Source organism: Dendrobates tinctorius, unplaced genomic scaffold, assembly GCF_039654945.1.
Source record: "Dendrobates tinctorius isolate UK_male_01 unplaced genomic scaffold, ASM3965494v1 ptg000232l, whole genome shotgun sequence".
Taxonomy (NCBI): domain Eukaryota; kingdom Metazoa; phylum Chordata; class Amphibia; order Anura; family Dendrobatidae; genus Dendrobates; species Dendrobates tinctorius.
In genome coordinates this window covers 15747931-15771394 of record NW_027361899.1, presented here as the reverse complement: position 1 = coordinate 15771394, position 23464 = coordinate 15747931, and the positions used below count along the sequence as shown (strand labels likewise).

At 44.4% G+C, this 23464-nt stretch overlaps 1 protein-coding gene across 1 annotated transcript in view; it reads left to right on the top strand.

Moving 5' to 3' along the window:
• The window catches only part of LOC141060083 (calpain-13-like), a 134437-nt gene that overhangs the window by 77728 nt on the left and 33245 nt on the right, over positions 1 to 23464 (top strand). Inside the window, 7 exon segments of the mRNA XM_073556360.1 lie at positions 13927 to 14129; positions 14964 to 15032; positions 16344 to 16415; positions 16744 to 16786; positions 19637 to 19699; positions 22085 to 22142; positions 22566 to 22636. Coding sequence (XP_073412461.1) covers positions 13927 to 14129; positions 14964 to 15032; positions 16344 to 16415; positions 16744 to 16786; positions 19637 to 19699; positions 22085 to 22142; positions 22566 to 22636 — 579 coding nt within the window.

Genomic DNA, 23464 nt, shown 5'->3' with positions numbered 1-23464 from the left:
ATTGCTTCTAGTCTTTCCTTGTGCAAATGAGAATAAAGATGATCCTTCTACAATGTGACATCCCCTGAGATATTTGTAGACAGCTATTAAGTCTCCTCTTAGTCTTCTCTTTTGAAGGCTAGAGAAGACTGAGAGGAGACTTAATAACCGTCTACAAATATCTCAAGGGCTGTCACATTGTAGAAGGATCATCTTTATTCATTCAGCTGTTAATGCAATTATTTGGATACTAGATGGTGGCCCGATTCTATCGCATCGGGTATTCTAGAGTCTCTGTTAAAATAAAAAATAAAAAATAGTTATATACTCACCTTCCGACAGCTCCCAGACTCTTTCTCTCCTCTCCACGTCTCCACGCTCCACGCGCCCGGCATCTTCCGGTTCCAGTAATGCTTTGCGCGAAGCACCGCTGATGACGTCACGCTCTCGTGAGAGTGACGTCATCTTCAGCCCTTCTCGCTAAGCATTACTGGAACCGGAAGATGCCGGGAGCATGGTGAGAGGAGGAACAGAGTCCGGGGGCCGTCGGAAGGTGAGTATATAACTATTTTTTATTTTATTTTAGACTCTAGAATACCCGATGCGATAGAATCGGGCCACCATCTAGTGTATTATACTCCTGTTACACCCAGAGCTGCTGTCACTGTTCTGCTGTTACCTAATGTATTGTACTCCAGTTACACCCAGAGCTGCTGTCACTGTTCTGCTGTTATCTAATGTATTGTACTCCACTTACTCCCAGAGTTGCAGTCATCATTCTGCTCTTTCCTAATGTATTATACTACTGTTACAGCCAGAGCTGCAGTCACTGTTCAGATCTTACCAAATGTATTGTACTCAAGTTACACCCAGAGCTGCAGTCACTGTTCTGCTGTTACCTAATGTATTGTACTCCAGTTACACCCAGATCTGCAGTCACTGTTCTGCTGTTACCTAATGTAGTGTACTCCAGTTACACCCAGATCTGCAGTCACTGTTCTGCTGTTACCTAATGTAGTGTACTCCAGTTACACCCAGATCTGCAGTCACTGTTCTGCTGTTATCTAATGTACTCCTGTTACACCCAGAGCTGCAGTCACTGTTCTGCTGTTACCTAATGTAGTGTGCTCCAGTTACACCCAGATCTGCAGTCACTGTTCTGCTGTTACCTAATGTATTGTACTCCAGTTACACCCAGATCTGCAGTCACTGTTCTGCTGTTACCTAATGTATTGTATATGTACAGGACTGTGCCTGTGTAATGAGCAGCGCAGCAGTGGTGCCTTTAACGGCTGTAATATGCCTGTACAATAAGCGATGCAGCCGTGTTGCCTCGACGACTAAGCGACTGTCGCTGATTGGTCACAGCCTAACTGCCGCGACCAATCAGCGATGCAGGATTTCGGTTAAAGACAGACATAAGACAATTATATATATATAGATTCTGGTTCCAAGTAAGCTGAGCAGCAGTACTCCATGTCAGACAGCAGCCGCAAAAGCAAGCAAGGTTTTAGGGTGTACAGATAAAATCCAGCGATCCCAAAGTATTATTGCCCCTTTATAAATCACTGGTGAGGCTGCATCTAGAATATGGGATGCAGTTTTAGGCTCCATTTTTTAAAAAGGACATTCAGAAGTTAGAATCAGTTCAAAGGTGACAAATAGATTACTACATGGAATGGAGGCCTCTCCTATATTACACGGGATGGAGGCCTCTCCTATATTACATGGGATGGAGGCCTCTCCTATATTACACGGGATGGAGGCCTCTCCTATATTACACGGGATGGAGGCCTCTTCTATATTACACGGGATGGAGGCCTCTTCTATATTACACGGGATGGAGGCCTCTCCTATATTACACGGGATGGAGGCCTCTTCTATATTACACGGGATGGAGGCCTCTCCTATATTACACGGGATGGAGGCCTCTCCTATATTACACGGGATGGAGGCCTCTCCTATATTACACGGGATGGAGGCCTCTCCTATATTACACGGGATGGAGGCCTCTTCTATATTACATGGGATGGAGGCCTCTCCTATATTACACGGGATGCAGGCCTCTCATATATTACATGGGATGCAGGCCTCTCATATATTTCACGGAATGGAGGCCGCTCATATTTTACATGGGATGCAGGCCTCTCCTCTATTACATGGGATGGAGGCCTCTTCTATATTACACGGGATGGAGGCCTCTCCTATATTACACGGGATGGAGGCCTCTCCTATATTACACGGGATGGAGGCCTCTCCTATATTAGACGGGATGGAGGCCTCTCCTATATTACACGGGATGGAGGCCTCTCCTATATTACACGGGATGGAGGCCTCTCCTATATTACACGGGATGGAGGCCTCTCATATAGAACACGGGATGGAGGCCTCTCCTATATTCCATGGGATGGAGGCCGCTCATATGATGAAAGAAAAACTTGGGAAGAAACGGAGTAGCAACAAGCTACAGGTAAATAGATAAAAAGTAATCTTTATTGCCAAAATCACAATAAAAACAGATTTAAACAGATACATAACACATATGGATGTAGGAGACATGAAGGTAGGCAGGGGATGGGTGAAGGGTCAAGAAATAATGAGACCTAGGAAAGCTGGGTGGGTAAATTTTGGGGATGCACATGGATAACACACAGTGGCAGTCAGAATAAATATCAGTAAAAGGTATCTGTGGCGCCCCTGAGGCTCAGTCGCCACAGAGGTACTGCACCTCCTCCTGAGGTGTGGTACCCCACCATCCAGGTAAGTTGGAGGCTCCTGACCACACTCCAACACCTGCATCCCACACAACAGAGTAGTTCAGCAAAGCCACATTGCGGCTCCCTGCTTGGAGTGTAGCAGAGCACCTTTGGTGGCTCCCTGCATGGAACACGAAACGTGCTGGGAGGCGGGTGGAGTTAGAATACATAAAAGAGCGGGAGGGTTTAGGATTACAGTCAGTGAGTTCGAGCGAGGTCAGTCAGTGAGTGAGTCACTCAGAGAGGAGGGAGGAGAGAAGATCCCTGGAAGAGGGATGGAGGAAGGAGGTGCTGCAGCAGATCTCAGTGACCTGGGTCTGCTGGCACGGGAAAGGAGATAAGGAGAAAGACATTGAACCGAAACCTGATCTTCCATAAGAAGGAATGACTAGTACGGAACGTAGGAGTAAAAGGGAACAGAGGACGTGGGTTAGAGGAAGAACCCTGCCTAGAAGTTCTAAGCGCAAGGCCGGGGCCCGGTCCCCGAGGTTGTATGGACAATAATGGTTCTACAGCAGACACCGGTGGAGTAGTGGGCTGTAAATGCACTACTCCCATCCAAGACTTGGGGGCACAACAGCAACATGGATAGTGAGCTGGGACTCAGGAGTAAGGAGTCCCCGAAGCAGGCTACAGCTGTCTTCCGCACAAGTAGAGTTCTTGGGAACATCTGTCAGGAGGCACTCCAGTGTAACTCAGTACTAGGAGTACTTCACAATTAAAGGCGCTATAAGAGGAGACGTTCAGAAAGGCACATGTTGGCGGAATGTTGGAAGGGAGCATTCCATCTGGCCTGGAGGTTGATTGAGTCCCTGACGCGGAGGACACGGCACGGAGGCAGGCACCTGTGTGTACTACAGACTGTGAGTAAAGCTTTGGAACTACAAGCCCTGGTGTCCTCCATTCATTCTTGTGCCAACGTACCCAGCACCGCTACATCTGGGTACCAGCTTCTACACCGCTTGTGCCTCTCCTCTCCCCCTACACCTACACTGCCCTGGGGCTACAGCTCCACCTGTGGGGAGCTTCACCATCTTGGCTGCAACACACCACCAGCCCCAGAGGATCTGCATGCAGCGTCGGCCTAACATCTCACTTGCCGAACACCACAGGTGGCATCACGAACTATTCCATTAACTACATTCCATAATTTCCAATCTCCCCCTTTCTACATTGGGTGCCCAGGGCAACGGACCGGGTCACCGCTGCTATGACACATCCCGCTGACACCGGCCCGGTACCGAGTACCCCGCAGCCCTGGGAGGGCGACCCAATTTTGGCGTCACGAACAGGATGGCGAGACCTGATGCCATCGGGTTCTGTGTGCCTAAGACTTTAAGTTTTTGAAGATGTGCCGAAGACCCAATTTAATAGACTGTAAAATGAACATTAAAAATGGCCGCTGGCGCGGTGAAGAAGGGCGTGATAACATGGGAGGTCCTAAGAAAAGACCGTGAACTGTCCTGGGCCTCCCCTGCCTGAATTACTATGCAATGGCGACATGTCCCACTCCCCGAGGGGTTCGTATACTGGCTTGGTATGGAGGAGATGGAAAAGATGCTGCCCCAAGAAGGAGGAGCGGAAGCCAGTGGCGGGAAAAGAGCCGAGACAGGAAAAAGAACGCCATCTTGGAAGGAGACGGGAGTAGGCCTGCGGAGCACAAGGAGGTTATGCTGAATCTCCCCGGCGCCATGGCTGAAAGCTCCAACCCAGTGTCCAAGATGAACCGGCAGCAGCTGGAGGACGAAATAGCCCAGCTGACGCGCCGCCTGCAACTGAGGCAGGAAGCGCTATGGACTTTGAATTTGCAGCGCGCCCAGGAAGGGCCTACACCTGCGGTACCCGCACCACTTGTACCCGCCGCTGCTGCACCGGAACCTTTCCAGGCAGACTCCATGGAGCCTGCGACCGCCGCCATACCACCGGCAGCATCCACTGTCCCCTCTCTGCCGGTACCACCGGAGGAGTTGTACCTGGCCCTGGGAGCCGAAGCAGAGGAAGAGAAGCTCCTGTCCGGACCTGACACGGCTGCGCAGGTCCCTCCAGAGACCCCTGCGGACCCGGAGCTGCCATTAGCTCCACTGCCGCCCCCGGCATCCCAGCGAGACTGCACCACCAGGAGGCCCCAGGTATGTCTCATGCCCCTACACCTGGGAAGGCCCTGGGGTGTACCGCGGTTGCGGTGGCTGGCCAGGTCGTGTTGGATCTGGTCTGGCGCCAGGATTCCTGCCCCTGACGGTGGAGCAGCGGTACACCATGAGTCGGGATCGGACTCGGGAGGAACAGGAGGACACTGGGCTCCAAGTGACCATCCGACAACTGGCAGCTGAACACCGAGAGAGGGAGCAGCGAAGGTTAGCTGTACTGGGCCCTGATCTGGACCAGAAGGAGCAGGTCCGTGCCGATCACTATGGTCCCCGGGACTCAGCCGGTTGGGGACACGTCCTAAACGTAAATTGAGAGGGGGTTCGGCTTCATCCATGACCCTAGCCGAATCTCCGATCTGTTCTTTAATCGGCGGGACGTGGAACCCCACTTGAGAAAAGGGCACCCTGCCAGAAACCTGCATCCGGGAGATCATGTAACGTTTACCAGACATGAAGGATTGAGAGGCTAGTATGCGATTAACATCAAACGGGTCCCGGAGGATCTCATCAAGTCCTGCAGGCAGAAGCCGCCTACTGCCCCTTCATCCCCAGTGACCACTCCAACAGTGTTTACACCAGTCCCGCAGCCAAGCGTACAGAAAACCACAAGCTTGACTCTGATGGAGAAGGAGTACCTGCGGACTGCCAACGCGTTTTTCACCCCTGAAAGCAGTTCCAGTCCAGAAACCCCAGGAGGGGATAACAATTAGTCAAGATGCTTCTTTAAATAACTCTCGTTGCCCAGGAGGGTGTTTGCACCGTTGTGCCTTTTGTTTTCTATTTTTTCTTTGACCATCATGGTTCAGTTTTGTTTTCCAGTTGTTGCCCAGTTATATTGGCAGCGTTCCCATTTGAACTGCAGAGATCATGAACGCTGAATGGTCCAGAACTGTTATTGTATATAGTTTGCACCTCTTTAGGTGCTCTCTCTTGGTTTTACATAGGACTCTCTCTTCTTGAAGGAAGAATTACCTCAACATAAGGACATTTCCAGACACGGCACTGAGGCAGGCACCTGTGTGTACTACAGACTGTGAGTAAAGCTTTGGAACTACAAGCCCTGGTGTCCTCCATTCATTCTTGCGCCAACGTACCCAGCACCGCAACATCTGGGCACCAGCTTCTACACTGCTTGTGCCTCTCCTCTCCCCCTACACCTACACTGCCCTGGGGCTACAGCTCCACCTGTGGGGAGCTTCACCATCTTGGCTGCAACACACCACCAGCCCCAGAGGATCTGCATGCAGCGTCGGCCTAACATCTCACTTGCCGAACACCACAGGTGGCGTCACGAACTATGCCATTAACTACATTCCATCATTTCCAATCTCCCCCTTTTTACATTGGGCGCCCAGGGCCACGGACCGGGTCACCGCTGCTGTGACACATCCCGCTGACACCGGCCCGTTACTGAGTACCCCGCAGCCCTGGGAGGGCGACCCATATCCATGTGTTTGTGTCACCACAACCCATAACACCCAAACAATAGCTCACCCATAATCGGTCCAGACCACTGCAGCCCCCCTGGCAGCTCCATATGTATCCCTAATATTTACCCACCAGCTTTCCCAAGTCTTTCTCTTTTTTGACCCTACACCCATCCCTTGCCTACCTTCATGTCTCCTCCATCTATATGTATTATGTATCTGTTTAAATGTTTTTGTGATTTTGGCAATAAAAATTTCTTTTTATCTCTTTACCTGTGGCTTGTTGCTACTCCATTTCTTCCCAAGTTTATATAAGGCCCGGATGATTTCCTTGATGCTCGTAACATTGCTGGTTATAGTTAAATTAGTGACAAAATGTACAATTGGTGGAGAAAGACTGAACTTGATGGTCCGAGGGCTTTTTCAACCGATGTAACTATTTATTTACTTAGTTTCTTTTTGGAACTATTATTTTATAAACGTGTCACAAATCATCTGAAAAAATTCCCTTCCAGATATCCCCATTGGAATATTTGGTTGGAAGATGAGTCTGTATAATCCCTATTCTTTGTATAGTCATATCCATAGCTTGTACTACAGAAAGACAGATTACTAATGGAGGAATCCTCCGAACATGGTCCGATCTAACCACCCTCCATGAAGTCAAGTATTGGAGATGAGTGAATCGATCTGATGCAAATCGAATTTGTGTTGAATTTGTAGAAATTTGCTGAACCCAATGAATACGAACAGCATGCGATTCACACCAAATGGCTGCCACTATTTTATATTTTGTAAAATCTTGCATCAGCCAGAGAAGTGAGGGTCACTGGGGTGAAGGACATGGCTGGGCTTCCTCATAACGCCTTGCTGCTAAAGTGCCGTATTCTTTCAGTGTTGCTACATTTATGGGGTCAGATCCTATCCAATCCCCTAAAACTGCAGGAGTGCTGCAGGTTTCACATCACATGGTATATTATAGACAATCAGGAGGGACTATTAAGACTGGAAAGCATGTATTTGGAAGTCGCCTTGCTACACTTGTAAGGAGAGCTTTAAACTAGAACAACATGGGAAGGGAAGCAAAAGACCAGAAAAAGCCATACACCTGACAAATGGTATTGAGAACTCTGCTATTAGAAGTGGAAAGGAAGAACAAAGACAAAAGAATCTAATTAATAAAAATATTGGAGAAAGAGAAACCAATCACAAACTAAAATGTTTCTATACTAATGCACAAAGCATGGGCAACAAACAAGGAGAATTGGAACTACTAACACAGGAAAAGAAATATGATGTCATTGGAATCACTGAGACTTGGTGGGACGATACACATGATTGGAATACAAGACTAGAAGGATACAACTTATTTGCAAGAAACAGACTTGATAAACGAGGAGGGGGTGTCGCATTGTATGTTAGAAACGCGTATATCTGCACAGAGATTGAAGCTTCAGTGACTGGGAGTTCTGTGGAAACTGTTTGGGTAAGAATACAAGGACAGAACAATGGAAAGGACACCATTGTAGGCATTTACTACAGGCCGCCTGTGCAAGCTGAAGATATGGATGATCTCTTTATGCATCAAATGGCCAAGTTCTCCAAAAAATATGACATAGTTGTCATGGGAGATTTCAACTATCCAGACATTTGTTGGGAATCTTTCTCAGGCAAAACTAACAGGTCAAGGAAATTCTTATCCTCTCTTGCTGACAACTTTATCTTCCAAAAGGTAGGGGAGAAAACAAGGGGAACTGCTACCTTGGATCTAATCCTTATAAACAGGGAGGAAATGGTTGAGGAGGTAAAAGTGGCTGGGACCTTAGGAGGTAGCGACCATGCTATTTTAGAATTTTGGATAACTAGAGGCGGAAGACCTGTGAAGACTCAGACATCAAGGTTAGATTTCAGAAAGGCAGATTTTAAGGGATTCAAAAAGAGAATTGGAGGGATCCAATGGCTGGATATCCTTAAAGACAAAAATGTCCAGGAAGGATGGGAAATCTTGAAAAATGAAATTCTCAAAGCACAGTTGTTAACAATTCCGAAAAGAGGGAAGAATAGGAAGCATTTAAGGAAACCAGGATGGATGAACACAGAACTTAAGCACATGCTAAAAAGGAAGAAAGAAATGTTTATAAAATGGAAAGAGGGAGGCATATCTAAAGAAGAATATAATGCTGTCTGCAGAACCTGCAGGGCACAAATCAGATTATCTAAAGCTGAAAATGAATTGAGGCTTGCAAGAGATGTCAAAAGCAATAATAAAGGATTTTGGGGATATGTCAAAGGTAAAAGAAAAGTCAAAGATGCTATAGGATTTTTACAGGATGAAAATGATGAAATGGTAAGACAGGATGTTGAGAAGGCTGAACTTTTAAATTCCTATTTTGCATCTGTTTTCTCTCAGAAAGGAAATGTAACATCAACTGTTCTTCACTGTCCTATTAAGGGAATAGAAGAATCCAGGATATCTATAAACAGAAAGATAGTGAGGAAACACTTAGCTAACCTAAATGAATTCAAGTCTCCAGGTCCAGATGAATTACACCCCAGAGTACTGAAGGAGGTAGCAGAAGAAATTTTTGAACCCCTCTCCATAATCTTTGAAAATTCTTGGAGAACAGGAGAAGTGCCTGAAGACTGGAGAAGAGCAAATGTTGTTCCTATCTTCAAAAAGGGGAAGAAGGTGGACCCAGGCAACTATAGGCCGGTGAGTCTGACTTCTATACCAGGAAAGATCTTTGAACAAATTATTAAACAACATGTATGTCAATTCCTGGATAAGAATGAAGTGATCAAACAGAGTCAGCATGGGTTTGTAACTAATAAGTCATGTCAGACTAACTTAATTTCCTTCTATGACGGTATCACTGATTGGGTGGATCAAGGAAATGCTGTAGATATAGTATATCTTGATTAAACAGAGTCAGCATGGGTTTGTAACTAATAAGTCTTGTCAGACTAACTTAATTTCCTTCTACAACGGTATCACTGATTGGGTGGATCAAGGAAATGCTGTAGATATAGTATATCTTGACTTCAGCAAAGCATTTGACAAAGTCTCTCATACAATCCTTATTGAAAAAATGACTAAGTATGGAATGGACAAGGCAACTGTTAGGTGGATTCATAACTGGCTTAGTGATCGGACCCAAAGAGTGGTCGTAAATGGCTGCACATCCAGTTGGAAGAATGTCTCAAGTGGGGTTCCACAGGGCTCTGTCCTGGGCCCTGTATTGTTCAACATCTTTATCAACGATTTAGATGAAGGAATTGAGGGTAAACTGATTAAATTTGCTGATGACACTAAGCTAGGAGGGATAGCTAATACTAGAGAAGAGAGAGAGAGGATTCAAAAAGATTTAAATAAACTGGAGAAGTGGGCAGCAACTAACAGAATGGTTTTTAACAGGGAGAAATGCAAAGTACTACATCTGGGCAATAAAAATGAAAAAAGCATATACAGAATGGGAGGAATAGGGCTAAGTGACAGCACATGTGAAAAAGACTTGGGTATACTAATAGATCACAGACTGAATATGAGTCAACAGTGTGATGCAGCAGCAAAAAAGGCAAATGCAATTCTAGGATGTATTAACAGAAGCATACAGTCTAGATCACGTGAAGTCATTATTTCCCTCTACTCCTCTTTGGTCAGACCTCATCTGGAATATTGTGTCCAGTTATGGGCACCACATTTTAAAAAAGACATCAACAAACTGGAGCAAGTTCAGAAAAGAGCGACCAGAATGGTGACCGGTCTGCAAACCCTGTCTTATGAGGAAAGGTTGCAGGATTTGGGAATGTTTAGTTTGCAAAAGAGAAGACTGAGAGGAGACTTAATAGCTGTCTACAAATATCTAAAGGGCTGTCACATTGTAGAAGGATCAACTTTATTCTCATTTGCACAAGGAAAGACTAGAAGCAATGGGATGAAACTGAATGGGAGGAGACACAGATTAGATATTAGAAAAAACTTTTTGACAGTTAGAGTGATCAATGAGTGGAACAGGCTGCCACGAGAAGTGGTGAGTTCTCCTTCAATGGAAGTCTTCAAACAGAGGCTGGACAGACATCTGACCGGGATGATTTAGCGAATCCTGCTTTGAGCAGGGGGTTGGACCAGATGGCCCAGGAGGTCCCTTCCAACTCTACGATTCTATGATTCTATTATAGCTTGTATAAAAGCCAAGGCAGAGAATGCAGCAGCTGCGTTATACTTAATCTAAATAGTGAGAGGATGTCACAGCTTAGCCATACCAATAAGGAATAAAAGCCATAAAACACTGAAGAAACTGAGCAGATATAGTGTAACAGCACAGCAGTGAAGAAGATTAGTCTGTGAGGACAAGCGAATAATAAACATTTAATTCACAGGCAGAAAGATAGGAGAATCACTGACTGTAAGGCAGGAAAGTCACTTTGTGAGGCAGGAGAGTGATTGTGTTTGTAAGGCTGGGGAGTCACTGTGTTTGTGAGATTGGAAAGTCACTGTGTTTGTGAGACAGGAGAGTCACTGTATCTGTGAGGCAGGAGAGTCACTGTATCTGTGTGGCAGGAGAGTCACTGTATCTGTGAGGGAGGAGAGTCGCTGTATCTGTGAGGCAGGAGAGTCGCTGTATCTGTGAGGCAGGAGAGTCGCTGTATCTGTGAGGCAGGAGAGTCACTGCATCTGTGAGGGAGGAGAGTCACTGTATCTGTGAGGCAGGAGAGTCGCTGTATCTGTGAGGCAGGAGAGTCGCTGTATCTGTGAGGCAGGAGAGTCACTGTATCTGTGAGGCAGGAGAGTCGCTGTATCTGTGAGGCAGGAGAGTCGCTGTATCTGTGAGGCAGGAGAGTCACTGTGTCTGTGAGGCAGGAGAGTCGCTGTATCTGTGAGGGAGGAGAGTCACCGTGTCTGTGAGGGAGGACAGTCACCGTATCTGTGAGGCAGGAGAGTCACTGTATCTGTCAGGCAGGAGAGTCACTGTGTCTGTGAGGGAGGAGAGTCACTGTGTCTGTGAGGCAGGAGAGTCACTGTCTCTGTGAGGCAGGAGAGTTACTGTCTCTGTGAGGCAGGAGAGTCACTGTCTCTGTGAGGCAGGAGAGTCACTGTGTCTGTGAGGCAGGAGAGTCACTGTATCTGTGAGGCAGGAGAGTCACTGTATCTGTGAGGCAGGAGAGTCACTGTATCTGTGAGGCAGGAGAGTCACTGTGTCTGTGAGGCAGGAGAGTCACCGTGTCTGTGAGGGAGGAGAGTCACCGTATCTGTGAGGCAGGAGAGTCACAGTGTCTGTGAGGCAGGAGAGTCACCGTATCTGTGAGGGAGGAGAGTCACTGGCTCTGTGAGGCAGGAGAGTCACTGTATCTGTGAGGCAGGAGAGTCACCGTATCTGTGAGGGAGGAGAGTCACCGTATCTGTGAGGCAGGAGAGTCACCGTATCTGTGAGGCAGGAGAGTCACTGTGTCTGTGAGGCAGGAGAGTCACCGTGTCTGTGAGGGAGGAGAGTCACCGTATCTGTGAGGCAGGAGAGTCACCGTATCTGTGAGGCAGGAGAGTCACCGTATCCGTGAGGCAGGAGAGTCACCGTATCTGTGAGGCAGGAGAGTCACTGTCTCTGTGAGGCAGGAGAGTCACTGTATCTGTGAGGCAGGAGAGTCACCGTATCTGTGAGGCAGGAGAGTCACTGTGTCTGTGAGGGTGGAGAGTCACCGTATCTGTGAGGCAGGAGAGTCACTGTCTCTGAGGCAGGAGAGTCACTGTGTCTGTGAGGGAGGAGAGTCACCGTATCTGTGAGGCAGGAGAGTCACCGTATCTGTGAGGCAGGAGAGTCACCGTGTCTGTGAGGGAGGAGAGTCACTGTATCTGTGAGGCAGGAGAGTCACTGTATCTGTGAGGCAGGAGAGTCACTGTATCTGTGAGGCAGGAGAGTCACTGTATCTGTGAGGCAGGAGAGTCACTGTCTCTGTGAGGCAGGAGAGTCACTGTGTCTGTGAGGCAGGAGAGTCACTGTGTCTGTGAGGCAGGAGAGTCACTGTGTCTGTGAGGCAGGAGAGTCACTGTCTCTGTGAGGCAGGAGAGTCACTGTCTCTGTGAGGCAGGAGAGTCACTGTCTCTGTGAGGCAGGAGAGTCACTGTCTCTGTGAGGCAGGAGAGTCACTGTATCTGTGAGGCAGGAGAGTCACTGTATCTGTGAGGCAGGTCCAGGGAGGAAGCTGCTTGTCTGATCAGTTTGGTTATATCGCTTCTAAATTTGAATCACATACACGTCTTGTCATGGCATTTGGAATCTTTTGAGTTCTTTTAATTGTTGGAAAATCGATTCGGAGCAAGACAAATTTCCTAGAAAAATTCTGTTTATCTGGCAAATTCTAACTCCAGAAGATTTTTCATTTTTATCAAGAATACACAGAAATTATGATACTAACCGACCACAAGATAAAGAACAGATTAGCGAATCTGGCTAAGGCTACTTTCACACTTGTGGTTTTTTGCGCTGCGCACCTTGTGCAGTACAGATGCACTTAAAAAACGCATCAAGCATGCATTTTTTTGCGCTGACGTGCGCATGTCAGCGCACCCATAGACTATAATGGGTGGTTGGGTGAAAAAAAACGCATTTCGTGCGATGCATTTTTTGGGGACAAGTCGGATGCACACAAAATGCAACAGGATGCATTTTGTGCGCCCGAGCGCACACTACAAAAAAACGCATGCGCATACAAAAGTGTACAAACGCATGTGCATGCGCACCCATGTAAAGTATAGGGGGAAAAAAGCAAGCTTTTTTAGCGCAAAAAATCGCAAGTGTGAAACCAGCCTAAGGTTTTGAATGCCTCTGCTGTGTCATCCCTTGTGATCTGACCTGATCGGCACTGGATGTCATGTCATCCTGTTCATGAATGGTACATGGTAGCGGAAATTTAATAAGGGGAACAATGTGCTTTTTTATATATAGTGGATTAAACTCAGCATTTTTCTCTCCAGCAATTTGTTTATTTTTTGATTGGCCACAGCTTTTTTATTATTGACTCACAGCTGAGCACCATCGATAACAATTACCGATATGGAGATGATCACTGTACAGCAAGAAAGTCCGGGAAATATTCATCAGTTGTGCAATGTTTCCTTGAAAAAAGAAATTGTGGTATATGTCAGATTCTGATCATTGTGGAAAGCGGTAACTGCAAATTCTGTAATGGAGCATTCTATCTACTGAGTGTTGTGTTGTGTGACCTCGGCCACACCATGAGGCACCAATGCCTGGGGCAACTCCTACTTCAGTGATGGGTTTAAGTCTGCGTCAGTTAGGTCATACAACCATGGAAAGATATTTTACATGGATGAAATTATAGTTTATGAATAAATAGAAGGAATTTCCCAATCAGAACCAGGACGCAATTTGGCAAAGGGAAATATTTATTTCCTACTTTTACATTCTCGTACGCAAGATATGTAAGTTTCCATCATCTGCATTTTGGGAAGTGGCTACTAACCTTTTTCCAAAACAGCGGCCACATTTCTTGCATTTCACCTCGGTCACAAAATATCGACTTCACCATGTCATACATCTATTTTACATAGACTGCCATCTTATTCCTAATATTTTACAATTGTGTTTTATGATCCTGTAGGGCGTTAAAAATGGGACACAACAAAAATATTCCCGGCAGCACGTAACAAACACCATCAACTCAGAACTGGAACGAGGCAGAGAAGTTACCAGATCTTTCATGGTTCCACCGGGGATCTACGTCATTCTACCCTTCACCCAAAACAAGGGACAAGAGTCGGAGTTCTTGCTTAGAATCTTCATGAAGACTTCGCAGATTGCTGAGTAATAATCTTTGCTTTTTATTTTGCTTTTCAAAGAAAGATCAATGAAAGATACAGTATTCTGCAATGAAACGTTTAATGACTTGTTAAAATTAATGGAAAACCTTGGTTATATAAGATCTGGCCAGGGCTGAATTGGATTAGTCTCATGCAAATTTGATGCAGGAAATTTTACAAAAGTGTTTCAAAAAGTCTAAAGAAAAAAATCTATTGCACAGATCATCAGAGAATCTCACTTTGGTCTTTCTTCTGAGTAGAGAATTTGTGCCATCAATGAAATCTTCTGACTTCTCTTGTGCCAAAAGTGACGTTACACTTTAGACAATATCTAAGAGTCTACAAAATTTAGAGGTAGATAATGTGACCTCTTTGGCCTTTGGAGATTGAAGTGTTGTCAATGTTGGCCCATCTCATTAGACTTTGGGGGACAAGAACTTGACCTTGGCTCTCCTCAATGGTGGAGGGGCAGTTCTTCTCCTTTAGATTCTCTGTTCTTCTCTTTCAGATTTCGATAGTATCCATCCTCCTTGTGTGCTTTTCTTTGTCTACCTTCATCTCTGCGATTGCCTCCATCAATCCTGGTGCCGTTCATTCTCTTCTTCTGTTTCCTTCAACTCTTTCAGCCTGTACAGTAACTGCTACTGCGATAAGTTGGGACTTCTCAGGATCAGTTTAGTCATTCGTGTCTTCTCTTGACGATTTCATCTTAAGTTGGTCATGGACCCACTTGCGCTTTTTTATACTTTTGCTTCTAAAAAAGTGTTAAAAGTTTCCCGTATAGGTAGTGGCTTATTAATCCCTTGTCTATAGTATTAAATGTATGTTATGTTTGGAGAAATCCAGCCCCTGAATCTTCGCCAAGTGAAAGGAATCGAGAACTCCGCTCCAGCAGCTCCTCATCACAGTAAGTATCAGATAGCTCACTAATTAATGCTTACGGTGTACAGAGACGCTCCGGCTTACCTTCCAAAGTGTAATTTCATTGTAATTAGAGCTCCCTAATAGGATTTATCCATTTACATGGATTATGATGATTTCTTAATAAATGTAGCACCCAGGCACTTCTGTAAGTACACAGAGTGTCTTATCTTTACACAACCATTGAAAACATAAGAACTAGTAACAACACTTAAAATATATATATTTTCTTCATTTTGCAGCCACCTCTAGGGGGAGCACACTGCATATAAATATGTATAGCGCACATTAAGGTTTGTAATAAATATATATGCAGGAGGCTCCCCCTAGTGGTGGCTGCAGACAGAATCTTATCATGTATCTCTGTATACAGGGAGCTCCCCCTAGTGGTGGCTGCAGACAGGATCTTATCATGTATCTCTGTATACAGGGAGCTCTCCCTTGTGGTGGCTGCAGACAGGATCTTATCATGTATCTCTGTATACAGGGTGCTCCCCCTAGTGGTGACTGCAGACAGGATCTTATGTATCTCTGTATACAGGGAGCTCCCCCTAGTGGTGGCTGCAGACAGAATCTTATCATGTATCTCTGTATACAGGGAGCTCCACCTGGTGGTGGCTGCAGACGGGATCTTATCATGTATCTCTGTATACGGGGAGCTCCCCCTGTTGGTGACTGCAGACAGGATCTTATCATGTATCTCTGTATACAGGGAGCTCCACCTGGTGGTGGCTGCAAGCGGGATCTTATCATGTATCTCTGTATACAGGGAGCTCCCCCTATTGGTGACTGCAGACAGGAGCTTATCATGTATCTCTGTATATAGGGAGCTCCCCCTAGTGGTGGCTGCAGACAGGATCTTATCATGTATCTCTGTATACAGGGAGCTCCACCTAGTGGTGACTGCAGACAGGATCTTATCATGTATCTCTGTATACAGGGAGCTCCCTCTAGTGGTGGCTGCAGACAGGATCTTATCATGTATCTCTGTATACAGGGAGCTCCCCCTATTGGTGACTGCAGGCAGGATCTTATCATGTATCTCAGTATACAGGGAGCTCCCCCCTAGTTGTGGCTGCAGAGTAGATGAGAAGCGACTTGTAGCAACAGATCCTTTCTCAGTGCTATGACAGTAAAGAAGTTTGGGAAATAGTAGCAAATTAATGCATAAAGTGACCAGACAGCAACACCAAGACTTCCCTACACCGGACATTGATGTTAGATTCTGCATTTGAAGGATTTATGTTTTTCACACATTTTCTATCTATAAAATAATCAGTCTGTAACTTCAAATTAGATCTGAAAACAGCAAAAAAGTCCAAAGAAATGAAAACCAAGCACCAATGTATCCCAACGATCCTATGCTAAGGTAAGGGTTTACTAAGGTTCCCATATAAGACTTGTCCTATAACTCCAGTAGACTCTCCTGTTCAAGTATCTGACAATATTTATAAAGTAGAGCTGAAGTGTAAAGTATGGGGGAGTGACAGGTCAGCAACCTGAGACAGGAGGCAGAGTTAAGGCACTGATCAGAGCTGTGGATTAAATGATCATTTCTTGCATCTGCACCGTTATGCAGTATATTTTAGAGATGCAAATATTTTATATTAAGAAATGTAAAGATTCAGTAATGTCTGGGTGTAACAATTTTCTTTTTTTTTTTCTTAATGTAACGTTTGGATTTATTTCTCTTCCAGTGACTTTGGCTCGAGGCTCAGCCTAAACACTCAAAATCAAAAGGTACATGACTGTCTGTCTAACTTATTGCTTTTATCAATCTGTCACCCATTTTGTTGCCAAATATGCCTTAAATATCCCAGGGGTCATTATAACAGGATGGCGGTCATTATACCAGGAAGGGGTCCGGGATGGGGGACATTATACCAGGATGAGGGACATTGTTAAAGTAATGGGCCAAGATGGAGAACATTATTACAGTAAGGGGCCAAGGACAGGGGATATTATACCAAGAAGAGGCACAGGATGGGGACATTATACCAGGAAAGAACCCAGGACTGAGGACATTATAGCAGGAAAGAGCCTAGGATGGGGGAAATTTTACTAGGAAGAGGCCTTTGATGGAGGACATTATTACACAAAGGGGCCAGTACAGGAAAAACTATTACAGGAAGGTGACTGAATGGAGAAGTTATTACATGGAGGGGTAAACCCATTTGTCTTTATAGTATCTAGGATGCTACAAGGGCCCATATACAGTCATATGTAAAAGTTTGGGCACCCCTATTAATGTTAACCTTTTTTCTTTATAACAATTTTGGTTTTTGCAACAGGTATTTAAGTTTCATATATCTAATAACTGATGGACTCAGTTATATTTCTGGATTCAAAGGAGGTTTATTGTACTAACAGAAAATGTGCAATCTGCATTTAAACAAAATTTGACCGGTGCAAAAGTATGGGCACCCTTATCATTTTCTTGATTTGAACACTCCTAACTACTTTTTACTGACTTCCTGAAGCACTAAATTGGTTTTGTAACCTCATTGAGCTTTGAACTTCATAGCCAGGTGTATCAAATCATGAGAAAAGGTATTTAAAGTGGCCACTTGCAAGTAGTTCTCCTATTTGATTCTCCTATGAAGAGTGGCATCATGGGCTCCTCAAAACAACTCTCAAATGATCTGAAAACAAAGATTATTCAACATAGCTTTTCAGGGGAAGGATACAAAAAGTTGTCTCAGAGATTTAACCAGTCAGTTTCCACTGTGAGGAACATAGTAAGGAAATGGAAGAACACAGGTACAGTTCTTGTTAAGCCCAGAAGTGGCAGGCCAAGAAAAATATCAGAAAGGCAGAGAAGAAGAATGGTGAGAACAGTCAAGGACAATCCACAGACCACCTCCAAAGACCTGCAGCATCATCTTGCTGCAGATGGTGTCACTGTGCATCGGTCAACAATACAGCGCACTTTGCACAAGGAGAAGCTGTATGGGAGAGTGATGCCAAAGAAGCCGTTTCTGCAAGCACGCCACAAACAGAGTCGCCTGAGGTCTGCAAAAGCACATTTGGACAAGCCAGTTACATTTTGGAAGAAGGTCCTGTGAACTGATGAAACAAAGATTGAGTTGTTTGGTCATACAAAAAGGCGTTATGCATGCGCTGTATTGTTGACCGATGCACAGTGACACCATCTGCAGCAAGATGATGCTGCAGGTCTTTGGAGGTGGTCTGTGGATTGTCCTTGACTGTTCTCACCATTCTTCTTCTCTGCCTTTCTGATATTTTTCTTGGCCCGCCACTTCTGGGCTTAACAAGAACTGTACCTGTGTTCTTCCATTTCCTTACTATGTTCCTCACAGTGGAAACTGACTGGTTAAATCTCTGAGACAACTTTTTGTATCCTTCCCCTGAAAAGCTATGTTGAATAATCTTTGTTTTCAGATCATTTGAGAGTTGTTTTGAGGAGCCCATGATGCCACTCTTCATAGGAGAATCTAATAGGAGAACTACTTGCAAGTGGCCACCTTAAATACCTTTTCTCATGATTTGATACACCTGGCTATGAAGTTCAAAGCTCAATGAGGTTACAAAGCCAATTTAGTGCTTCAGGAAGTCAGTAAAAAGTAGTTAGGAGTGTTCAAATCAAGAAAATGATAAGGGTGCACATACTTTTGCACCGGTCAAATTTTGTTTAAATGCAGATTGCACATTTTCTGTTAGTACAATAAACCTCATTTGAATCCAGAAATATAACTGAGTCCATCAGTTATTAGATATATGAAACTGAAATACCTGTTGCAAAAACCAAAATTGTTATAAAGAAAAAAGGTTAACATTAATAGGGGTGCCCAAACTTTTACATATGACTGTATATGACCAACATAGTGGTGGTGGCCAAGGTCCAAATTTTGCACTGAAGCCCGTGGGATTCTTTTTCCGCCACTGTATCTATTCTATTATTTTGTCTGTCACATTCCTGTATTTCTCTCCTGTCTGATACATTAGCAGTGAGCTGCATACACATGATGGAGGTTCAGGTAATTATATGAGGTCACTCCGACATCTATGCTCTTCCCATGGCATTAATTAAATATTAATTACATTTTCCGTAATTATTCATTAACGTTGACAGAAAGTTTATATATTATTTGACCTTCTGAAGGTCCCATGTACACATGTGGCAGAAATCCAATCATATACAAAATAATATATTCACAAAGACATTAAAAAAAAAGTAATTAAACCTGCAGGCAGAAATGTTTATTGTATTCACACACTGACAATATAAATCATAGGCTGAGGATAGGGATGATATAAACACAGAACTGGAGAAATCGTTTTGCATCAAACCTCAGCTTTCAACTCCAGAACAGTTCCTCAGGGGAGGAGCATCCTTGGACCACACCTCCTTCTCTATTCTCATATTTGAGGAACTGTCTGCTCTTTTACAGCGCTACAGCAACATAGGGACATCTCTGCTTTATGTAGGAGGAAAGACATTTTTCAGGACTTCCCTGCAGTAATAATGATAGGAACCACCGTTATTGATGGCCACTTGTTGACTTTATTCATAGAAACTGCAAGTAAAATATTTTCTCTTAATACTTATTTTTTCTTCCTCATGTACAGGCTGTTTTAAAAAGATATCAAGACGGCAACTACGATGATATTTTTGCCCGTTATGCAAATCAGGTGATTTATATTATTTTTGGGTCCACCTTCTTCGTTGTTGGGGTGCACACAGGAGTAGTGGCTCCTGTTTGGCCCAATAATTGTGTTGGCAACCAGATCAGTTTTCAGCCTTTGCATGTAAACCAAGAATGTTTCCAGTCTCTGACAGCAAGCAGATCTCTTGTTAATTAAACAAAAAATTGCTCAAAAATTATTTTTTTTTTTAATCAGGGATTTAAGAATTACGCAAATTACTCTTCAGGAGTGAACCACTCCTCTATCTTCCAGCTTCCTGCTTACAATGGCGGGGGGCTCCATGCACTTCATGATTGACAACTTAGGGCTCATACTCATCTGCGAGAAAAATGGACAATGGTGCAACATGACTCATCTTCAGATTTTTTTCTCAGCTCAGATCGGGCAGCATGCTGCGATTGGCATGGTATCTCGGATGAGACTCGCGAATGTAAGTCAATGGGGGTGATAAAAAAAAAAATGGCACGGCACTTGGTCCATGCAAGTGCCGTCCAATTTTTACACGCTCGTGTCCTTGAAGACTCCACATTTTATCTGCCGCGTACGGTAAAATCATAGCATGACAAGATAGAATAGATAGAATACAGATGCGCCAAATCTGGCATTTAGCCTTGCTCTTCCCACTTGCCCTGATGCGGTAGAAAGTAGAGTGATGGTATTGAAGTTGATGTCACCTTTGTATTGTCAAATGACATCAAGCCCAGGGGTTAGTAATGGAGGGGCATCTGTAAGACACCTATCCACTTCTAATCCCATAGTCATATTGTATATAAAACACAGCAAGAATAAAGAATTTTATTTGAAATAATAACACAGACTCCTTGATTGAATTAAAATGAACCAAAAACACTTATACTCATCTCAACACCCAATCCACTGAAGCCAATGTCCCCTGTAATAGGGTTAAAAAAATAAACAACCAAATTCCTCACCACCCCGACTGGAAGAAAATAATCCATTTGTCCCCCAACACGTCTAGCCCTGCTACATCTAGATGGCAGGCTGAATTGTTGCATGTTGCGACTACACCGCCTGATATCCAGCACAGACACTGAGCTTTGCGTACTTGGGCAGCTCAGTGACTCGTGGTGACATGATGAAGGTGAGCAGAGTTCATATCTAATTAACTCCTTTCACCTAACTGAGGTCACTGTGAGCGTGAGAAAGTTCTCATGCTTGCGGTGCTGTCAGAGAGGTCATCCGAGTTCAGAGTCAACGAACTCAGCTCATCTTAATGATGTCAGCGTGAGCGCTGTTAGAACTTTTCCCATTGCGATCACTCTGATGTTGATTGGTTAATTTTAATTGAATAAAGGAGTCTGTTATTATTCTAGGTGTTGTTTATTTACAATATGAATATGAGGTTAGTAATGGGAGCATCTTATAGACAGCTCTAAATTACTAACCCCTGGGCTTGATGTCAGTTGCTAATACAAAAGCGACATCAAACTCACTTGCCTCTGCACCAGGGCAAGTGGGAAGAGCCGAGGCTAAGTGCCAGATTTGGCGAATCTTATGGATGCACCATTTCTGGGGTGGCTGAGAGCTGGTGTTTTTAGTTTGGGAGGGGGCCAATACCCATGGTCCCTTCCTAAGCTGTTAATATCAGCCTAGCTGTCTGCATAGTCTTTGCTGGTTATTAAAAATAGGGATGACCCCACTTCATTTTTTTGGAGGGAGTCCCACATTTTAATAACCAGTAAAGGCTAAGTATACAGCTGTGAGCTGATATTAATAGCCTGGGAGGCTCTATTGCTATTATCCCCTTTCCAGGCTATAATCTCCTGCCTCCAGCTGTCCACTTTCCTTCTGCTGGTTAATAAAATTTTGGGTGGACCACGTGCCATTTTTTTCAGAAATATCTTTATTTACCAGTAAAATACATGTACAGTAAGCTACACACACAAAGCACTGATTATATAAAGTATCTCATTCACATATTTCCTCTGGTGAACAGGAATCTTCAAGTCTGACCAACTTGAAATATATATGGAGATTTTGCGCCTGTTGTCCCTAAGATAACACTTCCCACCTCTATGTTATATGATAGCATTAAGATTAATTAACCAATCAGGTATCTTGTTTCTTACTTTATGCTAAACAGCCATCTGCTGGATTCTGATTGGTTGTTGTGAGCTCTAAGGACCCTATAATATCACTGAATTACAATACCATATAGCAGGGACAGGAAGAGTTGTCATGGGGGCAAAAAAAAAAAAAAAAGCTCCTACCAGAAACTCCTACTTCAGATAACTCAAGGTAGATGGAAATTATTGGATGATGATACTTTTGCTGTAATAATCATTGGTGCAGATATTTAAAGACGAAGTTGTATCAATTAAATGTGAATATCTCTTGAATTTTTCCTAGACTTCAGAGATGTACGCGGAGCACCTGCAGATGCTGCTCAATGATGTGGTTATTACAGGTCAGTCTGTGATCTACTGATTTCTCTGGTGCATGGATTATTGGCCACACCCCTTCCAATATATGAAACGCCCATTTTAAAGGACCACACCTTAGGACAACTTGCTGATTGTTTCCACCTCTAGTAAATGCTTTACAATTGCACAAATGATTTCTGGGAATGGATGAAAACAGGATCTTATGCCCCAACACCCCAGACTTTCCTCTATCCCTCTGCAGACCTGTTTTATACTCCAGAGCTCCAGAGCTGCATACACTATTCTGCAAGCTTCAGAGCTGAAATTTGCCTTCACGATGATGATGATTTTGGACTCTTCCTCTCCAGCCAGTTAAAATATCTTCTCCTGCAAGCAGTCATGTTTCATATTTCAGTTTAGCTTTAATGTGTACGACGTGATCATTCTTCTTCCCTCCTCGTTGACAGATCAAACCTTCATAGCCGACAAAGGAGAATTCAGCCTGGACTCATGCCGAGGGATCCTAATGCTGATGGATGTATCTTTTACTGTAGCCCAGTTATTTCCAGAGAATGTAATTCTGCCTTCTTCAATAAATAATACCGCCATACAGTGACTAATAGAAGCTGCTCTCCAACACCCAGAATAAAGGATTTGTTCTGTCCGGAGGGTTGTAGGATTGATTCTTTTCTACTTTGCGACAGGATATATTCACACTTGTTAAAAAAGATGTACTGGACAGCGGATGTACTACACCTGGTGAGGTGTTATACCGCCATATAGTGCGTGTAGAACACTGATAGGCATGGCCAATAGTAACGGCAGATAGTATCGTTTAGTAAATAGGTTAATGACTGCGTCCATAAGGAAATAGAAGGGTTAGTGATTTATAACCCAGTGGTTGAGGGTTGTGGATGGTATAATGACTGTTCCCTGGTGGTCTAGGGCAGACATGTGCAAATTGGGTTCCACAAGCCACATCTGGCTCACTCCTGGTCTAGGGTACAGGAGTGGTTAATGCTTCCTTGGTGGTCAAGGATAGTGGAAGGGTTAATGGATGCCTTTTTTGTGGCCTAGGAAAGAGGAGTAAATGGCTGTTTCCCTGGTGGTCTAGGGTTCTTCATTGATTGCTGGCTGCTTCATTGATGGATGAGGCGCATATAAGGCTCTAGCTTTTGGGAACAGCACCGTCTTCTCCATAGGTCCTTTTACGCTATGAAGCAGTGAGCGGTCATGTTTCCTGGCCACGAGGATTTACTTTGGCACCGCAGTCTTTCCTCGCATTTATCATTGGAGTAGAAAACTGCACTCCCTATTAATAGAGATTCACAAATCACATGGAGCGCCCCTGTCTCCCTCAAATATT